Source organism: Nomascus leucogenys, chromosome 12, assembly GCF_006542625.1.
Source record: "Nomascus leucogenys isolate Asia chromosome 12, Asia_NLE_v1, whole genome shotgun sequence".
NCBI lineage: Eukaryota > Metazoa > Chordata > Mammalia > Primates > Hylobatidae > Nomascus > Nomascus leucogenys.
This window is the reverse complement of record NC_044392.1, coordinates 96297229-96321035: the sequence shown is the minus strand read 5'-3', so window position 1 is coordinate 96321035 and position 23807 is coordinate 96297229. Positions and strand designations below refer to the sequence as shown.

The 23807-nt window shown below is 35.6% G+C and overlaps 1 protein-coding gene across 10 annotated transcripts in view; it reads right to left on the bottom strand.

Annotated features, from left to right (window-relative positions):
• Window positions 1–23807, bottom strand: part of ZZZ3 (zinc finger ZZ-type containing 3) — a 119627-nt gene that overhangs the window by 15392 nt on the left and 80428 nt on the right. For 9 of the 10 annotated variants that reach the window (XM_012500508.2, XM_030825163.1, XM_030825166.1 and 6 more), the window contains 6 exons: window positions 7721–7859; window positions 5215–5362; window positions 5012–5127; window positions 4233–4304; window positions 2802–2903; window positions 2047–2142 (listed from right to left, as the gene is read on the bottom strand). In XM_012500508.2, coding sequence (XP_012355962.1) covers window positions 2047–2142; window positions 2802–2903; window positions 4233–4304; window positions 5012–5127; window positions 5215–5362; window positions 7721–7859 — 673 coding nt within the window. The remainder of the gene's footprint in view (window positions 1–2046; window positions 2143–2801; window positions 2904–4232; window positions 4305–5011; window positions 5128–5214; window positions 5363–7720; window positions 7860–23807) is intronic. The other variant, XM_030825168.1, reaches the window with a different exon arrangement.

The following is a 23807-nucleotide window of genomic DNA, read 5'->3' as shown; positions in this document are numbered from 1 at the left end:
CCAATGTCATTTAATCCTTACAACATTCCTATAAAGTAATTATCATCACCTCTAATTTAAAGATGAGAAAACTGAGGACAGGGAGGTTAAGTTTCTTGTTCAGTGTGTTGCAGCCAGATAGTGGTAGAACCAGGATTATAAACTAGGCCTATGTGGTGCCCAAATTCTCACTTTCCACCACTATGCAGCCTGCCTGTCTTGATCAATAGCACAGTCACAAAGAACACCCTCAGCTACATGGAGAACCATCATTTCACCTGTTTCCAAATTTAAACTCTAACCATGGCAAGCAATTTTAACTTTCCAAAGTTAAACTCTAATTTTCCAAATTTAAACTCTAACCATGGCAAGCATTGTAAATACAGCTGTACTAGATCTTCACAGCCAAAATACAGTACACCTAAGGGAAAAAAAACACATGTAGGTTCTCCAGTATTCCTTTTGTTATCATTATCCAGTGTTAACTATGAAAACATATGGTTACAACACATCTATAAAATTAGCTTAGAAATTAACCATGAAAATAAGAGCTCTTACATTAAACACAGATTAACGTAAGGTTCCAATATTCCACAGTTATAGGATGAACTCTACATATCTACACAGGTTATGCTGTATTTGGTGGGAAACCCAAAATATTTAAAACAATTGGCAAATTAAAGCAAGCTTCCAAAGCTTGGTTAAAAAAAATTTTTTTTTAATGTATAAAACATGAAACTGTATAGACAATATTCTTAATGTAAAATTACATTAAATAGCTTCAGTATGGAAGGGTAACAGCACTAGATATACTCTTAGCTTCTCTTTATGAGAAAGATGTCAGTGGTGGGGAGGGAAAAGTACCAGGATAACTTATTAAGGAAATTTAAAACAGCCAATTAGGTGTCTTTATTTTTTGCGATTACAAGAAACTGGCTACTTTTTTTTTTTTTGAGATGGAATCTCCCTCTGTCGCCCAGGCTGGGGTGCAGTGATGAAATCTCGGCTCACTGCAACCTCCGCCTCCCAGGTTCAAGCGATTCTTCTGCCTCAGCCTCCTGAACAGCTGGGACTGCAGGCACGTGCCACCACACCCGGCTAATTTTTGTATTCTTAGTAGAGACGGGGTTTCACCACATTGGCCAGGCTGGTCTTGAACTCCTGACCTCGTGATCCACCCGCCTCGGCCTCCCAAAGTGCTGGGATTACAGGCGTGAGCCACCGTGCCCGGCCGAAACTGGCTACGTTTTAATGTAGTGTCCTGTTTGGGAAAGAAACAGGAGCTTCTCCACTGTAGAATGCAACAGAGAAAAGTGGAAAAAGCGTGGCATCAGAATGAGAGACAATCAGTGGTTCCCAGACTTAGCAGCTAAGCAACTAGATAATTCACTCAACATATCTGAGGGCCCAGTTTCATTATCTAATAAAAGGTTATAGAACAGTAGAGTCTGGCTCAGAGCCCTCAATATAACAGCTAGCTATTAATATTATGTCAGTAAAGTGAAGATGATAAGACTATATTTCAAGAATTGTAGTAAGGATTAAATACAATATTTTATTTTTTTAAAGATATGGGACCTCACTATGTTGCCTAAGTTGGACTCGAACTCCTGGCCTCAAGTGCTCCTCGTGCCTCAGCCTCCCAAGTAGCTGGGACAACAGGTGCACACCACTGTGCCTGGCTTTAGAATATCATAATAAACCTTTCTATTCTTGGAGTTATGTAGCATTATCTACAAAACAGAAATTGATTGTATTTATTAAATAATCAAATATCCTAAAAACTTTACCCTCACAAAGGCCTTTCTAACATATTTTGAATCTAAAATCTTTCAATTAGCACTCATTCACATTACTCCAAAGAAAATAATGAAGAATCATGAATTTCACTGAGTAGCAATAATGGAGTCCTTACCCTCCATTTATGCATAATATAAGGAAATGCTTAGAATGAACAGAAGTTTTAAAATACAACGACACTATTCTGTCAAATGTGTAGATTTTTACATAGCAATTCTTACTTTAATAAATTTAATCTACAGTTTACTTTCATGTATTTTCTTTTACCTTTTTGGAGTATATATATAAGTTTGGTGTTCTGCCTGGTACTGGAATGCCAGCTTTAGTCAGCTTTATGAAATACTTCTGTACTCGGCTGGCAACCTAAGGAAATATGACAAGTCTCTTAACACAATGAGATGACATACAATACCTGAGTCGTTTTTAAAAATTAAAACGTACATGAGTATCTAATGAATGCTAAGAATTCAATACTCATCATGAATCTAGAAATAACAATAAACTGCCACCAAATACACATATATTTTAAAATCTAGGCCAAACAAAAATTATTCAAGTAAATTTAAATTTGATTCTAAAGCTAAACACATATTTCAACTTGTGAACACTTACATTTGTAGTATAAAAACACATCTATTAATATAGATGGGAATGTGAAGGAGTAAACTACAAGAGATATATTTTTAGAAAGACAACCAGGGAATACTAAGGCAATGAAACAAATCTGTTTGCTCAGTATAACCAAAAAGTATACAATTAGTATATTTAGTAAGCATTCAAGAGAAACTAAGTCCATTATATGTTCATTTTTTAATATTTCGTAATGATCCAAAGCAGAAGTATCTCAAGTTGTTTCTGAAATCAACAAAAATATATACAATTTTTTTTACAAAACACCACATACTACAGCAGTCTGTAGCTGAAAGTGTTATGTCAGATCGCCCAATGTCAGCTGCATTATTCTCCTTTATTAAAAAACTACCAAAAGCATACCAGCAATCTGCAGTCATCTCCTCAATTACCTGTTTTGCTGTCCTGTTACCCAATTCATCTGCTATCTTCTGCCAGCGTCGAGATTCTACTTCTTCAGGAGGGTATTTGATGAGTAGCTGTTCCAGCTTTTTCTAAGCCATACCCAAGACCAAATTTAAGAAAATATGTATTTAATTTTAAATATTGAATTTCTAAATAAATACATTCACATTTCATTTCAAAGTGTAATACTCTCTCCCACCTTTGGAGGTTACATAACTAGAAATCCTCATGGTAGGAAAAATTTCTAGTTAGAAACTTAAGACTTCACAGGGAACAATGAAATTAGAGAATAAACTTATGAAAGAGCTTAGAAAAGTTTTCTATTCACGTAAGTAAAAAGATCTCATAAGAAAACAGAAAATAAGTAAACAAATTGGTAGATTACACATTTTAGTGATTTCCACTGACCATCTTTTCTTACTTTTCTTTCCCCTACAGTTTTGACAAAAACGTGTAAATTCACTTAAATTTTGACTATTAAAAAAGGCTTTTCCTTCTTTTGTATGGTCCTTTATTCAAACATTTAATTTTAATATTCCTTCTTGTCTCCTATATCTTCTCATAGTCCTAAAGATGCAGAAAAATCTGGATGCTTAAATAAATAGATTTCCCAAAGCTTTTTATAAACAGTTAAACGTATAGCTGTGGGGTTAATAACCATATGAGACAAAGATGTGCCTCGAACTTTACCCACTAACAACCCTAGCCATTAGCCAAAAAACAATTCTAACTTTATGCCAAAACTGACTTGGCTTCCTCAACTCCCTTCGACAACAAAAATAAGAATGCACTTTGAAGTTCAGCTGTATCGGCCTCAGGTTTTTCTCTCTCCCAAAGCTACATTACAAAAACATCTATTTTATTCTATCCACTTCTACTCCCCTCTCAAAACCCAGGTTCCTTCTTTTAAATTATCTCCAAACAAAAGTTTACACATTCTCAAAATCCAAAATTCTTGAAGTATGCAAAAAGGATACAAAAATAAGCCTAAATATTTAAAACTCATGGCTAACAGGCATCACATACAATAATATACACCTGACTTAAAATACGGGGTCTTTTCTTTTTGAGATGGAGTCTCACTCTGTTGCCCAGCCTGGAGTGCAGTGGCATGAGCCTGGCTCAATGCAACCTCTGCCTCCTGGGTTCAAGCAATTCTCCTGCCTCGGCCTCCCGAGTAGCTGGGATTATATATGCACACACCATCACACCCGGCTAATTTTTGTATTTTTAGTAGGGTTTCACCATGTTGGCCAGGTTGGTCTTGAACTCTTGACTTCAAGTGATCCACCCATATCAGCCTCCCAAAGTGCTGGGATTACAGGCATGAGCCACTGCACCTGGCCTCATAATACTGACTCTGATGTTAACTGTTTACTTGTTTTTTTAAGCCTACACAATTTTGAAATATCTATTACCTGTTCTTCAACAGTCCACAATTGGTTAAATGTTTCAGGTTTGGTATCATCACACAGGCGTCCTCTAATCATCTGCACATAAGACAAGGCTTTTGTCAGAGAGAAAATAACAACATCTAACCTTTGATAGAGCCAAATAACACACAAATTGTGGAATTTTTAAATTAATTTCAAAATATTTGAGTAAATTTTTTTTTTAATGTATATGCTTTTGTTTTAACTGTTTACAAAATGCCTTCACATTATTTTATTTCCTTTGGTTTTATACTCCCAGCAATCCTGTGAAATACATAATAGTACTGTAACTTCATTTTTTAAAAAAGGGAAAGGAAATGTGGGCTCAGAATTGAAAAGTAACATGTCCACGGAGGTTCATCTAACTAAGAGTGGCAAGGCCAGGACTCAAATCCTGATCACATTTCACTACGCACAAAGGAGCTACTATTTTTAGAGTAAATACTATGTGTCGGATACTGTACTAGGCACATTGCATATACTACCTATTTAACCCTCACCAACAACCCTACAAGATCGGTCATATCAACTACGTTTTATACAAAAGGAAACTGCAGCTTAGAGACTTCAACATAAATGATGTCTGAAGGTTCACGGCTAGTTAAGTTAGGACTCCAACCTAAGTTTCTCTTAATTTCAAAGTTCATATCTCCTTTATCTTCCAGTGAAAGACTGCTTTAATTTTAAGAACACAAACCAGCAAAATGTTAAAATGTTTTGTCTAAAATTCAAATTTTCCTACTCCAATATTTCACAGTGCTTACCTGAGGACGACTGCTTGAGCCTTCTGGACCATCACTCAAAGGCAACATAGAATATGAAAGGGACTCTCCATCCTTCTTAGGATCTAAAGGACTTTTTGGTCTAGCAGGTAAACCTACTGAAAAATAAGACCACATACAGAACTGTTAAAGCAAAACATTGCCAGATATCTTTCTACTTAAATTCTTATCATATGATTTCTTACCTTTATCAAAAACTAGCTTAACTCTTCTAGTATGTCTTTTACGATTTTTAAATTCTCTTTCAAAGTTCCCAAGGCTATGGGTATATTGGTCCCATACGATCTCAGGCAATTGAACAACTCTCTGTGGATATGGAAGCCCAATATCAGCCTGGAGGCAGGGGAGAAAAAACAAAATAAAGTAAAAGTCTAAACTTAATTAAAGAAATAATCCACCACAGTCAAATTTTCAGATGACTCCAAATCCAAATAATCAATGGAGCATTTCTATTCATGTTTAAATCCAAGAGACAATAAAGTTAATTAATATAGCCTAAATATTAAATGCTAAAGATGATAAGTGAAGAAATGAATTTAGCAAAACCTAAGTACTACTTCTAGATGGAGGGCATTGTCTTTTCAAATAATGATAGTAATATAAATAAAACTAACAACCCATAAATGTTCTCTGCATTCAATATACCAACATATATCACCAGTTTCATTAATATGAACTAAGAGGAATTTTTTATATGTCCACTAAAACAAACATGTTACAAGTCAACAACACAACTAGTATGATAAACCTAAATAAAATAGGCAAATTGACTCTGCATGAGCAAACCCAGAAAAATAGAAGAATCAACTTTTTAAATTAAACCTAGTAGGAAAATTTTTTTCCAAAGAACATAGGACTTTCATGGTAATTTTTTTCTTTTTTTTTTTTTTTTTTTTTTAAAAAGTCCCGGACACTGATAAATTCATGGTTATTAAAGTATCTTAATTTAATATATTTCCGTGTATTTTTATAAGAAATTATTAAGCTGGTCAACATCACATCTTTATTTCTGAAATAAAGTGAAAAGAAATTCCATTCTAGGCTGAGCGCAGCGGCTCATGCCTGTAATCTCAGCACTTTGGGAAGCCGAGGCTGGTGGATCACTTCAGGTCAGGAGTTCAGACCAACCTGGCCAACATGGTGAAACCCAGTCTCTACTAAAAATAAAAAAATTAGCCAAGCGTGGTACAGTGCACTTGCAGTCCCAGATACTCAGGAGGCTGAGGCAGGAGAATCGCTTGAACCTGGGAGGCAGAGGTTACAGTGAACTGAGATCAGGCCCCACTGCACTCCAGCCTGAGTGACCTAGTGAGACTCCATCTCAAAAAAAAAGAAAAAAGAAAGAAATGAAAGTCCGTTCTAAACTAAACCTGAAAGTGAAGAATCAGGAAATAATCAACTGCATGCAAATCTAGTAAATATGCCTAATTGCATCTTTTTGCCTACCTGGGAAAGTAAATGAAATGAAATTAAGGTTAACAAATTTTTCATTAGTATTTACTAACACCATCTGTTTCAGTTGAATCCATTGTAAATAACCATTGTAAGTCTTATATCTTTTTGTACCAGTAAATTATTTAATAACAGCAATGCAGAATCAATAAACACTTAAACGGGCCTCATTTTAACACAGAAGGTACACCAAAATTCTAAAAACCTTAGAAGTTTTAACAAATCAACATATAGACTCTATATCTATTATGATATTCAATGTTTTCTAAAAGCATGAAGAGAAAGAAATGTTTACCAACTAAGTAATATACCTAGCATAATTCAAATAATAAATTAACACATCTAGTGAAATAAAGTCCCCAGGGCTGCTCTCCTAACACCTGGTAGACCACTTTTGTAACTCATTAAAAACAGGTAACTCATAAAGATACTAAAGTTGTCATATAAGATAAGGTTTCGTTTCTTTTTTAAGAAGAGGATTATTTTTCATTATTTTTCAGTTTTAACCTTTTCATACAAAGCTGATTAATATTATACCTCTCAAATTTAATGAACAATTAGTGGGTCCCTATTACAGCACAAATGCACATCAAGATCATCTCCATATTTACACACCAAGAAATTCATTATAAAAACCTGTATCATCACTTTTAAGTGGTTAAGTGTTAAACATGAAAGTTCTGTTTTAAGAAAAACAAAATTATGGAGAATTTTCACACTTAAAAAAGCATTTTAAAATTAAGTAAAATTTATACTTCTTCCTCATGGACTCAAGATATTTAAAACAGATTTTGTTTTGATCACCATTGTTTTCTCTCTCAATATGCACAAAGGTACTAGTGTGCAAAAGTAACCCAGAAACAGAAGTAGTTAATCAATTCTGAAGTACTTTTTTCTTTTAGCTTTACTAATCCCTAAGTCCTGAAACAGAGGAGGAAAAATACTCAAAGAAGGGGAAGATAACAGGAAAAGCTAGAAAAAAAAATGGCTAAGGAATAGGACAAGTTCTCATACAAATATCCAATAAAAGCTTCTAGCTATTTTCATTTGGATATATTTTATTGTGTGCCTGGTGGAGGTGGAAGAAGTTGGTATCTTGCCTTAAGTAGTATGGCTAATTATAGACGAAAAAAATTAAACATTTTAAGAAGTATATACCCATAAAAAAGAATTAACCAAATTCTCTTAAGCTATTCCCAAATAGATTTTAGTAAATCTTAAAAAGGGTTCAATGTATACCTTCTTCTGCAGTTTTTCCACAAATCCAATGGGATTTTTTAGTGCTTCTCTCTGGTGCCTGCCTAAACTTTCAAGGTCTTGGACTGCTTGAGAACGCTGAGCCTCGAGTACAGCAATCGTCTGTAATAGTCTCTGATAACTACAGAGACAAAGAAAAACATTTCACAAAAATTTTCTAGTAACAACAATAAATAAAAACTGAGTTCAAGCCATGATCTACTATTAAGTCACACAGTCTTTTAAGAGTTACCTGAAAGAGTTTAGTAAAACATATTACTGGGAATAAATGAGGTCTTCCTGAGTTACGAAGTACCTACAGAAAATAAGAGTTAGAGAAAGCAAAGCCTTCTTCCCCCATCTTAAGTTTTTAATTCTTGAACCTGAACAAGTACCAAAATAAAAGAGCATTTTGACCTTCCAACAATCAAAGTCATTAAGAAACTACTAGATAAAAAAAAAAATAATTAAAATGATAAAATCTTAACACTAGGAGGAATCACTCAATTCAGGCACTTTGTTGTACTCTGTTGAAATAAGGAAATCTGAGGTATGCTTTCTCGCCCAGAGACACATGACACTGTCACATAATTCCAACGTGATTTTAGTCTCATGGTTTCCATTTGCTCTATTATACCCTCCCTCCTATTTTAAAGGTTTACTTTTCCATCAACAAATCTGTTGTTTTTTTCCTCTGCATGAAAGATAAAGACAAATGTTCAATTCTTAAGTATTAATCATTTAAAGAGAAGAAAGGCCATAAAGATATTTATACTTTCCTGCTTGCAAAGGTCCATTTGGCACAACAAACATATAGTTTTACCCACACAAATATATTACATGTCATTATCCTGAAATCTCACTACAATACATCTATTCTAATATTCTCCCTCTGTTTAAATTGTCCTGCCTCTCTAATATTTAATTTCACATTATCGATACACATAGAGAAACACATTAAACCCAAAGCTCCGAATGCTCAAATACATTTTGCAAAACAACTCAAGGAAAAGTCACTCCAAGTTCACTTTAAAATAACTGGTTAAATCCTTAAAGTATAAGCAAAGCACAATTTTTCTATATGGCTTCAAATAACTTTGATTTTGTTTCCTACTAGACTAAACTCCATAATGGCAAGTTCATCTGCTTTGTTCATTGTTTTGTTTAGCTAGTATGCAACATACTTCCCAGCACACAGATGCTCAATAAATATTTTCTAAATGAACAGATATTCTGTGAATATTTTAAGTTCAGAAGTAAGCAAACCAGCAGAAGTATCAAAGGTGAAATACTGCAGTTTTGAAGTTCACAGGCCGTCCTGGCAACATGATGTTCTCTATCAGAATACTTTCCTCACCTCCTCTCTAAAACAAATCTTATTCTTGTTTTCAAGTACTTGTTAACTAATCCTTGATGAAATTTTTAATAATTAAGGTAAAACTGCTAACATTGAAGGGCAAGACTCCTCTCCAGCTAGAGATATTTCATTTAAAACTAGAACTATGAGTGGGAAAGGTAGAGCTATACTAAGTCACTACTGGATAAATTACAGAGGATAAATCTAAATTCCCTTCCCTAAGCCTTCTTTTGCTTTGAGGTGGATGCAGTGTACGAATCCTGTCTCAGCTGGCTGTTTCTACTGAACAGGCTCACACAGGCTCAATCTTAGGGTGATGGTAGTGATCTGAGTGCTAGAAGCTGTCCTCTCTATACAATACTCTTAACTGTCATACTTCACCTTCAGAATTCCTATCCCACCAGCTGAATACAATCAAAGACTTATATTGCCTCTATCCCTGTTTTAAGCAGGAGTTACACACTTTGGTATCACTTTAAAAACAACTGTGAATCTATTAAAACTTCAGTAAATGCTGTAGGCACAGTAACAACTAATAAGGCACAAGTAAAAATAGGGTTACAAAAAAACAAGCTTGAAAAAGGTGCTACAGTCAATTACAATGGCAGCTGTTTTTTTGTTAGGTTTGGAACAAACAGACACTGGGAAGAAGGGCCTCTAATTTGAAGCCAACAAATTACCACAATTTTACAGTATGTAAATTATTCCACAATAAATCTGACTTAAAAAATAATTCCAACTAAGATGGCAAATAAAGTACATTCTTCAATTCTGCTTTCATTTAGTTAAGACAAAATAATTATCAGACTGGAATGCCTATGATAAACATTGGTAAAGTCTTCAAGCTCAAAATAATGAACTCTTAAGAAAATAGTAAATTCAAGTCTTCTGTCCCAGATAATTGGAATTATTTCCCAGCATACTCAGACACTGCACCAGTAAGATTACCATATATATCCATGAGCAGATATGGAAGAAATTATTTAAACAAAACTGGAGTAACATCTAAAAAACAGTAAATATAGACAAATCTATTTTCAATCCCGCTCACCCACCTACACAAGCAAACTACAGAAGCTGATCCAGGCATAAATCCAAGGCAAGATTCAATTTTTCATTAATTCAACAATTATCTACTAAGAAAACAAAGCATTATCCTAAAAGCATTAGTAATTATCAAGATAAACCAGGCGTGGAGTCTAAGTGTAATAGAGGAGCTACAATTATACCATGGAGGAACTAGATGAAGTACAAATAGGGCTGGATTGGTTGTGTTGCTGGGGATGGAGGATGGGTATATGAGGGTACATCATACTAGTCTATCTACTTTTTTTTATGTTTTAAATTCTCCACAATGAATGTTTAAAAATCAACTCCAACTTTGACCCTTTTTTTTTTTTTTTGAGATGGAGTCTTGCTCTGTCGCCCAGACTGGAGTGCAGTGGTGCGATCTCAGCTCACTGCAAGCTCTGCCTGCCAGGTTCACGCCATTCTCCTGCCTCAGCCTCCTGAGTAGCTGGGACTACAGGCGCCCGCCATCACGCCCAGCTAATTTTTTGTATTTTTAGTAGAGATGGGGTTTCACCATGTTAGCTAGGATGGTCTCGATCTCCTGACCTCGTTATCCGCCCACGTCGGCCTCCCAAAGTGCTGGGATTACAGGCGTGAGCCACCGCGCCCAGCCCTTTGACCCACATTAATGGGGGAGGTGACGACTGTACTACTCCTTCTGGGCTGATCAGATCACAGCTGCCACTGCATTCCGCTACGCTTTAAGAAAGACAAACACGTTCATAAATAGACAAGATGGATGAGAAACAATGTAAGATGAAATAACAATACAGTTGGCCCTTGAACAACACAACACAGTTTCAACTGCATGGATCCACTTATACACAAATTTTCTTCTACCTCTGACATCCCTGAGACAGCAAGACCAACCCCTCCTCTTCCTCCTCTATCTCAGCTTACTCAGTGTGAGGACAATGAGGGTGAATACTTTTAGGTTGGTCCACTTTCACTTAATGAATAGTAAATATATTTTCTCTTTATTATGATTTTCTTAATAACACCTTCTATTTTCTAGCTTATTTTGTTGCAAGAATACAGTATAAAATACATGTAACAGACAACATTTGTGTTCATCAACTGTTTATGTTATATATAGTAAAGCTTCTGGGTCAACAGTAGGCTATTAGTAGTTAAGTTTCAGGGGAGTCAAAAGTTATACATGGATTTTCAACTACACAGGAGGTCTATGCCCAATCCCTGTGTTGTTCAAGGGTCAACTGTGGTGTCTAACATTTACTAAATGTGTACTACATGCCAGACAAATGTTGTATTTTAAATGTAATAACTGAATCCTCACAATAAATTTATAAGCCCAGTACCAACATTCTTAATTTTAAAGATAAGGAAACCAAGCACAGATTAAGTAACTCCCCAAGATCATACAAGCTATTTATGGTGGAGCTGCAATGTGAGGAATGGTTAAAGATTCTGAGAATATTTAGTCAAGAAATGAAAACCTCCACTAGAATACCATTTCCATTTTTACTTAACAAACAGCTATGCAGGAAAAAAAATAGACTTGTTTTATAGAGTATAAAGGGTCAAACCAGGAGCAAATTGTGATAAAGACAAAATATGAAGAAAAACCTTGTCTCAGTCAAAACTAATAAAAGATGGTAGGATAGCACCCAATCACCATAGATGTTCAGACAGATATTTAAAAGGAATTCAAGCACTAAAAACCTGAAACTCTTTAATTCCAGTAAAACATCCTACTTTTACTTTTGCTACTCACTGAACCAAGCAAGAGAACAGAATAACTCCAAAAAAAATTACACATATTTTTGCATGGATAAAATCATAGTTAAACCTTTTCCGTAAGGATACCTTTGTATTAAATCTATTAAAGTTATTTGTTATTTATGTCTACCTCTCAAGCTCAAGCAATCCTCTCACTTCAGCCTCCCAAGTAGCTGGGACAGGTGTGCACCACCATGCCCAGCTAATTTTTTAATTTTTTGTAGAGAAAGGGTCTCGCTGTGTTGCCCAGGCTGATCTCAAACTCCTGGCCTCAAGCTTTCCTCCCACCTTGGCCTCCCAAAGTGCTGGGATTATAGGTGTGAGCCCCCAGACCCAACCAGAACTGTTTTTACTTTTACATCTCCAAGAGAAAGACATTTTGGCTTTATATATTTGGCCAAAGTATAAATGCCCTTTCAAGTCCTTATCTATTTTTACTACTTTTCAATATCCAAGTCTTCTTGAATTATTTATATTTATGAATATAAAAACATTTATATGAAAGAGTATATAGGTAAAAATCCTGACATCTGAAGAGAACATCAAGGAATTAGCAATCTGGAGGTTGATTTATTTATTTATTTATTTATTTATTTATTTATTTATTTATTTATTTGATGGAGTCTCACTCTGTCACCCAGGTTGAAGGGCAGTGGTGCAATCATAGCTCACTGCGGCCTCAAACTCCTGGGCTAAAGTGATCCTCTCGCCTCAGCCTCCCGAGTAGCTAGGGCCACAGGTATGCCACCATTCCCAGCGAATTTTGTTCTCTGGGGTTTGGTTTGGTTTTGGTTTTTTGTAGGGACAGGGTCTCGCTTTGTTGCCCAGGCTGGTCTCTCAAACTCCTGGCTTCAAACACTCCTCCCACCACAGCCTCCAAAAGTGCTAGGATTATAGGCATGAACCACTGTGCTCGGCCTATAAGTTAATTTCACTGTCCAAAAAAAAATTTCTAGGCAGTAATATTACATACACAATAATCAGGGAGGGATGGAAGAAAGGAGTGCAGGAGGGAGGCATAGACAGGCAGACAGAAACAGAAGGAAAGATTTTATATTCAACTGCATCAGAATCTTTTTCAAAAAACTAGATTTCCATTTCTACTGTGGTAACAACCCTTAAGATTCCATGGGAATTTGTAATCTAAAAAAACTAATGGAGAAACATTTTTTAAAATCCATATCAACGACACTCTGCCAAAATATCAGCCTGATTCTTCAAAATAGTCATTAAATAGTGTCATTAAAAACAAAAAAGAGGGCCAGGTGCAGTGGCTCACGCCTGTAATCCCAGCACTTTGGGAGGCCAAGGCAGGTGGATCACCGGAGGTCAAGGGTTCGAGACCAGCCTGGCCAACATGGTGAAGCCCCCGTCTCTACTAAAAATACAAAAATTAGCTGGACATGGTGGTGCATGCCTGTAATCTCAGCTACCTGGGAGGCTGAGACAGGAGAATTGCTTGAACCGGGGAGGTAGAGGTTGCTGTGAGCTGAGATCATGCCATTGCTTACTCCAGCCTGGGTGACAGAGCAAGACTCCGTCTCAAAAAAACAAAAAAAGAGGGACAGCTATTTTACAACAGGAGTCTAACTAAAGTTTTATTGGAACATAGCCACACTCATTTGTTTACATAATTTCTATGGCTGCTTTCTAGCTATAATGACAAAGAGGAGGAGCTGCAACAGAACCGCATTATCCACAAAGCCTAAAATATCTACTATCTGGTCCTTTAAGAAAGTTTGCCAAGCCGTGCTCTAGATTAAAGGACACAAGGACATGACAAGCAAATGTAATGCATAATCTTGGGCTAGATCCCCCCAGGGGTTAAACAGCTATAAAAGACATTTTTGCGGATAAATGGAAAAATTTAAATATAGGTTGTGGAGTATATAATTTTATTATACCAATGTTAAATTGCTGGAGTATAATAATGGTATTTAAAGTTATACAGGGAAATGCCCTTCTTTTTAGGAGATATTTGCCGAAGTATGAGTGATGAGTCTACAACCTACTTTTAAATGACTCAGCAATTTTAAAAGTATGTTGTACCAGATGGGAAGGAGAATAAGGGTAAAAGGAGAGAAAATACATTAGAAAATGTTAAGTTGTTAACAACTGGTGAATTTAGGTGAAGGTTATGCAGATTCTTATCATATTACTGTTTTAGTTTTTCTAAGTTTTATACTTTTCCTAAATAAAAACCAAGGAACAAAAAGTCTTCATTATACTTTGCTACTCAAAAAGAACAGCTTGATTTCCCTATGAACACTGAGCCTCATTAAACATACTGAAAACAACCAGAGGACATAAGGTGACGTAACGATAAATATATGTATGCAGCACACAAAATTTTAAAAATTATTTAGTGAAATAGGAGCTGTATAATAAGATGCTATCTCTTCCTTAATGAAGGGCTCAAAGAGTTTACAGGAAGTGCAAATTCAGTAACTCACAAATAATCTCCCACTTTTTCTCTTTCTTTTCCTCCCTCCCTCTCTCCTTCTCCCTCTTCATTCTTTTCTTTCATTAGAGATGGTGTCTCACTCTGTTGCCCAGGCTGGAGTACACAATCATAGCTCAATGCAGCCTCAAACTCAGGGCTCAAGTTATCCTCCCACCCCAGCCTCCCAAGTAACTGGGACTACAGGCACATGGCACCATGCCTGGCTAATTTTAGAAACATTTTTGTAGAGACAGTTTCTTGCTATGTGGCTCAAGTTGGTCTTGAACTCCTGGCCTCAAGGGATCCTCCCAGGTCAGCCTACCAAAGTGCTGGGATTACAAGGCATAAGCCAGGCCCACTCACTTTCAATAAAACTCCAGAAGTCAATGGTGATCAAAAGCCTTTTATGATATTCTGTGTTAAGACATAAACTAATACCTCAGCTCCCAATAATATGTCTTCCAGGCATAAAGATCAACTCTGCATTGGAAATAAGTAAAACCCTGAATTTAAAATGAGCAAAGAAAAAAACAGGTACTTGTTTATTTCAGAAGTATGGACAAATCAGCAAGATACTAAGGCCAAAATCTAAGTGAAAGAATAAACTGACAGGGGCAAAAGGAGAACTAAAATTGCTTTTGGCTTGAGGGCAGGTACTGAACCATGCAAGCTTGAGCTCAATTTTCTTTTTTTTTTTTGAGACGGAGTCTTGCTCTGTCGCCCAGGCTGGAGTGCAGTGGCGCAATCTCGGCTCACTGCAAGCTCCACCTCCCGGGTTCACGCCATTCTCCTGCCTCAGCCTCTCCGAGTAGCTGGGACTACAGGCACCCGCCACCACGCCCGGCTAAGTTTTTTGTACTTTTTTGGTAGAGACGGGGTTTCACCGTGGTCTCGATCTCCTGACCTCGTGATCCGCCCGCCTCGGCCTCCCAAAGTGCTGGGATTACAAGCGTGAGCCACCGCACCCAGCCTTGAGCTCAATTTTCTAGACTTCACTTGGCCAAGGAACGTAAGACAAAGCCACCAAGATAGATAGTCTCTCCCCATTAAGCTGGGACCCTATCCCTCACTCCAACCCCCAAGGAGACTTGCCTTGGGACTGAGGAAAGAATACATATTTACTGCCCCAAATTATATTACCTGGGTGGCCCCCAAAACCTCAACCCATGACTACAGTTTAAGTCAATGGCCCTGGACTGGGACACAACCCCCTCCCACCTCCAACCCTGAATCAAGATACCCACAGAAGCAAACGCAATCCTGTCTAGAGAAATATGTTTTCATCCTGGGCCTCAAAGATAATCCATAAGTAATTTTCCAAAGAAAGTGAATAGCTCATATTAAAAAAGTTTGGCTCTGTCCCCCAGGATGGAGTGCAGTGGCGCAATCTCAGCTCACTGCAACCTCCACCTCCCGGGTTCAAGTGATTCTCCTGCCTCAGCCTCTGAGTAGCTGGGATTACAGGCGCACACCACCACGCCTGGCTATTTTTTGTATTTTTAGTAGAGACAGGGTTTCACCATGTTGGTCAGGCTGGTTTTGAAATCCTGACCTCAAGTGACCTGCCCACCCCGGCCTCCCAAAGTGTTGGGATTACAGGCATGAGCAACCGTACCCAGCCTGCTCACATCAAAAAATTATCAAGCATGCAAGGAAGCAAGACACAAAGAGCAAGAATAAAAGATGAGCTCAAAAATATTTATGAGGTATAGGAAACTACAAAAATTGAGCATGTAGCTTCTAAAAGGAAGCAAATAAAATATTCAAAAATACAGTAACTAAAACTAAAAGCTCAGTGGGTTCAAATTTTCACTTCTGGAAAACACAGACGAGGCAAATTCAGAACAAACTCTTCCCTGAAGACAACCAATATAAAGCTGGAGAAAATATTTTAAAGTTCTTAAAAGCATCAAAGAACTAACAAAATTATGAGTTATTACGAGGTAAAGATCCACAAGAAGATGGAAACCAAAAAGATAAAACATGTTTTTGGGGCACTTTTGCCTGGAGCAATTTATTGATCCAGAAGAGAGGACTGAGAGGCTGAGCAGTCATTTTGACAGCTTAAAACACTAGAAGATCAGAGTTGGAGTCTAGGGCCTATCAAGGGAGAACTTTGAAACCAGCCCAGCCTTTGGGTTGGGATCCTGAAAGGCTATACCTTAGAACTAAGGGTGAACAGGAAGCAAACAGCTTTCTCAGAACAGACTAGAATATCTCAGTTTGGAATTAATTAGTAAAGTTGAAGATGTACATACCTTAAGATCCAGACATCCCATACCTAGGTACAACCTCAAGAAACTCTTGAATATACACAGTGTAAGACATATGTTCATAGCAGCCTTATTAATAACCCCAAAGTCCATCTAATACGAATGCTTAATATAGCAATGAAAATGGACATCTATTTATATCAACACATATAAATATCACAAACATAATGTATTACAAATGAACAGATACAGTACGGTTCAAAAGCATGAAAAACTAAACTTTATTGTTACAGGATACACACATAGGTGGTTAAAAGCTTTTAAAACAGCAAAGAATTATTTTCTCAAAAGTAAGATCATATTTACCTCTGGGAAGAGGAAAGGGGCAAGGTATAACTGAAGAACTATTCATAGGAGACTTGTGAAGTGCTATCAATATTTTATTTCTTAACCTGGATAGTGATTAAACAACTATAGGCTATTTGATTTCATAATTACTCTATAACTGTGCATAAATATTTCATTAGTCTTATATGCATAAGATATTGCACAATTTTTTTAAAGGGAAAATAACCTTTCTAGGAAGAAAATGTTACAAAGAGATCACCTGCACTCTTTTAGAACTTTAAAATTCACTTAAGAGTCCTAGTTCAAGTCCCAGCTCTACTAGCAGCTAACCATGGAACTTAATTCAAGTCATGAAACCTTGGGTCTTGCTTCTTTGTCTTTACAATGAAAATGGACAAGATAGATAATTGCAAAAGCTTTTTTTCTAAGCAAAATATTCAAGGATCCTAAGATACTTGTACCACTCAGGTCACTCATTACTATATATTCTTTCTGAGTTGTAAATGGATTCCATTTATGTTGTATACACCAATACGGCATTAAGTCTCCGCTTTCTTCATACAGAATCATATCTGACAACTGGGCTTATCGGCTCTGCCCACAGCTAGAAGTATGCAAAGTTACTGCCTTCAAAGAGGAGAATATTTAAAAAGACCTATGTGATAAGTTTCTCCTACTTCATAGTGTCTACTCATGAGGCATTAATAACATTTCTCTCACAAAAGTCACTTCTAAAAGGAAATTATCAGGAATATTATGGCTGGTTTTTATGAAGAGACTGGCTGTTCCCTAGGTCACTAAATAGTATACTTCCTGAAGGTGAAAATTTTTAGGTACACCTATCCCTTTAGTTCTTATAATGAATGTCTTATTTTATTATATTATGTGATTTTTTAAGAGGAAAGCCATTTTTCTACATCTTTAATGCTGTCCCATAGCATAGTAAGGTTCAAGAAACAGAAAGTGCTCATAAAAATGAAAACAGAAACTACAAAAGAAAATAAGAGCTGAGTAGTTGTACAGATGGATGACTCTTCAGTGACGACAGTTCAGATATAGTTCTAGACTATATTTAGAGCATTGTTTTAATATTCTGTTTAGGACATCTTGGGAGTTCTTTAAGTATGCTAAAGGAACATACAAGCCTCAATTCTTTTCAACACTTAGATGAACACATAAAAGACAAACTTGCCAAATTTATGAACATGAAGCTGAGAAGGATAACAAATACTATAGATTAAAAAAATCAGGATTAAGAAATAACAGGCAAGCTAGAAAACTAGACCAACAAGATAACGTTTAACTACATAAACAAAAAATATGGCATTGAATTACAAAACAACCAGATAGGTATAGGATGGCATGAAATTGCCTTGACAGGCCCCCCAAAAAAAAAATTGTGGTCCTCTCAGCTGGATCATTAGCTTACTATGAGGCAAAGTATAAAGTACTGCTCAACAAACATGTAACATTATCTTGAACTTGCATCAACCCATTCAAACAATTACCATGCACATTCACTGTATGTTCTGTTACATCAACCATTCTAAAGGATGCACATATAACCAACATGCAGCACTACCTTCAAGATCATTACAATCTAGGGAAGAAGATGTGACTGTGTGAACAGTAGTTGTTTATTTAAATATTGAAAAATACGAAAGCTTATAAAATTCTTAGTCAATTCCTAGAATTTGCCAGAGTTTTAATGATTAATGTACTCTAAGAGAAATACACATATGCAAAATTTAACTAGCCATGATAAATGCATTAGCATGTTATGAACAAAATGATCATTTCAGGGAGATACAAACAATGCATCATATAAGAAGTAAAAAGCAAGTTGAATCCTGAAAAATAGATGGGATTTCAAAAGGAAAGGCAAAAAGAGGTTAAGACATTCTAGACAGAATATCAAATATTACACCTTATCAGGCTTTTAGTTTCCTCTTCTACAAAATAGGATACTCTCTAAAATCTCTGTCCAATTCCAGAATCCCCAGGAAGTAGAGCATCTATATAGTTTTTAAAACTCCACAGATTATTGTGAAGCATGCCCTTCACAAATTATTGTAAAGCATACCATTCTAATGCAATATGGAGTAAATGCAAGTTTTAAACAATTAAACAATGATGATACAAGCAAACATTTGCATTTGGAAGGCTAATACGATCACAATGTATAAGATAAACTTGAGAGGGATGAAAATGGCAAAGGAAACTTCAAAGAAAGCTATGTAGCTGACGTATAAAATTACACTCTGAGCATCCTATTTAGCACCGAAGTTGTTAACTAACTGAAAAAGCAGAAAACTTAAAGAAGAGGGTATACTGAAAAGCAAAAGAGGGTATACTGAAACTGCATTCAAGATACGAATACTTGCTGTGTAGAAAAGAGAACAGACCTATTTCAAGTCATCCCACAGTCAAATCCAAATCACTGGGTAGAATTACTGGGGAGGAATTTGAGGCTTAATACCAAGTAAAGAATTTCTGTTATAACAAACAATGGTATTTGCTGTTTCATAAAGTAGTGAATTCCCTAGAACTAGATAAACTGAAACAGACATTGAATGACTGACCATCAAAGGATGCTGCAGAGAGGTGATATATGAGATGGAAGTCTGGATTAGACTTTAATCAAAGTTATTCTAAATCAATGTTTCTAAAGATACTAGGAAAGAACATTAAAAAATTTTTCTTCAGTCTAAAAGGCTATATATACTTTATGATTCTCATTATATGACAATTCATAAAAGGCAAAACTACAGAGACAATAAAAACATCAGTAGTTCCTAGAAGTTCAATGGGGTTGGAGGAGGATTGCATACATGAAGCAAAGGGAATTTTTTTTCAGACTGGTGAGGTGAAACTTTTCCATATAACACTGCAATGTTGGGTATATAATACCATGCATTTATCAAAACTCATAAACCTTTTAAGCACAAAGAATTAACCTTAATGTATACAAATTTTTTAAAAGTCATTTACAAGTTCAGGAATAAAAGAATCTGACTATATTACGAATGTCTCAAACAACCTCACTGGGGGGCAGGAAGAAAAGGTGTTGACCTATGTAACTGGAAATGAGTGGCATCTGTAAGACCAAAGGCAAGAGGAACTGTACATAGCACTGTATTCTAGTTGATAGATTTTTCACAATTCACAATTAACAATTCTGATACTGATGTCCATATATAATGAAATTAAATAAGTAAATGGTTGACAGGTGGCCAGGATTGCCACTTCTGGAGTGGAAATGTCCCGATAAACAAGGGAAGGAGGCTACAGTGATCCATGTGGTAATGGATTAGAGTTGGGAGTCATTACATGAACTCAGGTTTAGCTCAGTTTATAGATACGTGCATATAAATGGGTTCATATACACACATATTTTCTTGCTCTATCAGCTGAGACAGCTAAATAAAAGCAACAATGCCCCAGCAGCAATAAGCACATTTGGCACCCAAATTTTGGTTTCTAATACCATTCTCCAATAGGAACTAGAGTTCCCTGGACAGATGGCTGATTCTAGAACTAAGGGAGGAAATACACAAAATGAGCGTCAAGTATTTTATAGTGCCAAAAAGTAAGAAGCACTCAAAAAACAACAAAAAAAGACATCACCTTGATGGGGTTATATCACAGGGACACAAGAGGCAATAGAAAGGTTCCCAACAACCAAAAGCTGGAACAATTTGAGCAACAATAAATAAAGCAGTACCACATTATAATCCAAAGTATAAAACAACTGTCAGTCCACACTGATATAAATAAATGAGTAAATAAATACATGAGGAAAAAGAGAAAAAGTCTCCCTTGAAGAATTCCAAATAACTTATGCAGACACTCTGCCCTCAAGAATAGGGAACGCAGCTCCCCATTCCTTCAGTGTGGCCTGTGCATAGTGACTTCCTTCCAAAGAATACAGTATGAAAACAGGAGGAAAAAAGAATAACTACAGTGGAGAAACCTGACCAACACTACCTCAGCTGGGTGATTAAAGTCACATCAATAGCAATAAATCTTATTGCTAGTATGCACCCTGGTAGCATGTGATAGAAATGGCATTTTACTTCTATTGTTTTCCTTTCAAAAACCCATAACCCCAGTCTAATCATGAGAAAAATATCAGACAAATTCAAATAGAGAGGCATCTGTAATACCTGACTAGTACCCCTCGGAACTGTTCAGATCAACAACAACAAGGAAAGTCTGAAAAACTGCTCCAGCCAAGCTCGAAGACTCAGGAGACATGAAAACTAAATGTAATGTGGTATCCTACATGGGATTCTGGAACAGAAAAAGGACATTAGGTAAAAACTAAGGAACTCAATAATGTATAAAGTTGAGTTAATAACAACAGTTGATTCATTAATTGTAACAAATGAACCAGACCATACTACTGTAAGATAGTAATAATAGAGGAAATTGGGTACAGAGTATACAGTAACCCTGTAATATGTTCTAGATATTTCTGTAAATCTAAAACTATGCTTTTTTAAAAGTCCATTTTTAAAAATAAATAAATACAGTTGACCCTTGAGCAACAACAGGGGTTAGGAGCACAGATGCTCCCAGTGTAGTCTAAAATAGTTTTGACTCCCGAAAACTTAACTACTAAGGCTACTGTTGACCCAGAAGCCTTACCATATAACATAAACAGTCGATTAACAGATATTTTGTATGTTACCTATAATACATACTATATTCTTAAAATAAAGTAAGTTAGAGAACAGAAAATGTTATTCAGAAAATCATAAGGAAGAGAAAATATATTTACTACTCATTAAGTAGAAGTGAACCATCGTAAAGGTCTTCATCTTCATTATCCTCACGTTGAATAGGCTGAGGAGAAGGAAGAGGAGGGGTTGGTCTTGCTGTTTCAGGGGTGTCAGATGCAGGAGAAAATTTGCACATAAGTGGACCTGTGCAGTTTGAACCCATGTACTGTAAATATAAATTTATCAACCTTCCTTGTAGCCACTATTGCTTTATCTTGGAACAGCAAATGAGAAAGTATTTAGTTAAGGTACATATTTAAGATTGTACCAGTTGAAATATCACAATTTAAGAGATCCCATCTGATTAATTTAAAATTTACCTTTTTATGTTAGCAAATTTACTGCTATTTATTTCTGGTTAAACATTAAGACATAGAGCAATCATGCCACCAGTTCTGGAACTCACCAATTTGTAAATAATTCTTAGCTGCTATCTAGACTCAATGGAGAGATTTATTTGAAATACCTTTTTAGATATTATCTCTATTTTACTTAAGAGTGACAGTTGCTAAAGCATTTCCCATGTTGTAAAACCTTTCTCAAACAAATCTAATCTTTAGATCTACTATAGTTATATAACTTTAGCTATTAAGTAAGTACACTTCTACTCTTTCAATTTTAGTGCTTTAGCACAGTAGTTAAACAGGCCCCATTATATCTGGCACAGCTACTATATATTCTTAATACATTCTGATGAGGAGGCCGGAGAGACGACAAATTCAAGGGCAATAGTTCCTTCAATTTAGTAATGGTAGTCCTTTTATAGAATCATATTAGACCAACTTAAGTATTTACATGACAGTAGTTTTTAAAGAGTATTTAAATAAATAAATAAATGGTAAAAGTAGTATTTAGGTATATGAGCATCTGGTAAAGGATCAGTTTATATAAATTTTAAAATCATAAGACAAAATTAAAACTTGTAAAGAAATTATTATATAGCTATTTGCTACCTTATAATATTATTCATTATACTTTTACAATTCTATTAATTTTATTCTTTATACTGGTATTACCTAACTTATACTCTCATTCCACAAATATTTATTGAATATACATTAGTTATGATTACATATGTAATCATACTTATACTTGATTAAAAACCCTTTGAAATAGGTATTATTACCACTTTACAGATGACATAAACAAAATTCAGGAAAGTATGGGTGGAAGATTCTTGCCATACAATTCTTTTCATAATATAATTATTTACATATACTAATTTATCTGTAATACTGAGCTCAGATTTTATACATTGGGACAGTTAACCTGTATCTAAAACTCAGAAATGATCTAAAACCTAAATGAGGCCTTAATTTCTTGCCTTACTTTTAAATACAGCAGAACAAGTAAAAAAATTGGTCTGTTTAACAATTCTTCCTGCTCTTATTCATCTGCTAGTACAAATACTAATTCAGTAACAGAATACAAAGGCAGAGAAAGAAGAGTACTAGATTTTTTAAAAAATTAAATGTATATATATCAGAGTAGACAATCTTCTAACAAAACATATCATTCATAATTTAAAAGTTCTGATAACCTCAAACAATTGTACAAAAACACTTGCCTCTTTCCAAAAAGTCTTCATTATATATGTTATCTATGTTAGCCCTCAGAAAGAAGTATATTTCCTAATGTGTTTCAGATGTTATTTTCTTTTGCATGAAAGGTTTCATCAACAATCCTGAAAATATAGCCATTCTTTCAATGGCCTCTATTACAAAGGTTACCAGGTTTCTCTTCCCAGAATCTACGTTAATTTGGAAGGTAGACTACATCCACATTAGAGTGCACAATATGTATATGTCCCTACAAGACTTAAAAAAAAAAAAGACCATGTTTGACAGCTAAGCTGTATTTTCCTTGTTTTGTTTATTTGGCTTAAAACTGTAAGAAAAGATTAGCCACTTGGTGTGGTTTACATAGAAGGCTTAAATAAGCCAAACATATACTCAGGCTAAAGTAAAGATGTTTAATATCTTTTTTCTTAGTTCCAAATACCTGAAGAACCAGCAAGATTTCACCCATTTATTCATTAATTCATTTACCTATTAAGCTAAGGTACGGTACTAAGCACTGGAGACATAACAGTGAACAAATAGACAAAGAACTTTTCCTAACAGAGGATATCGGT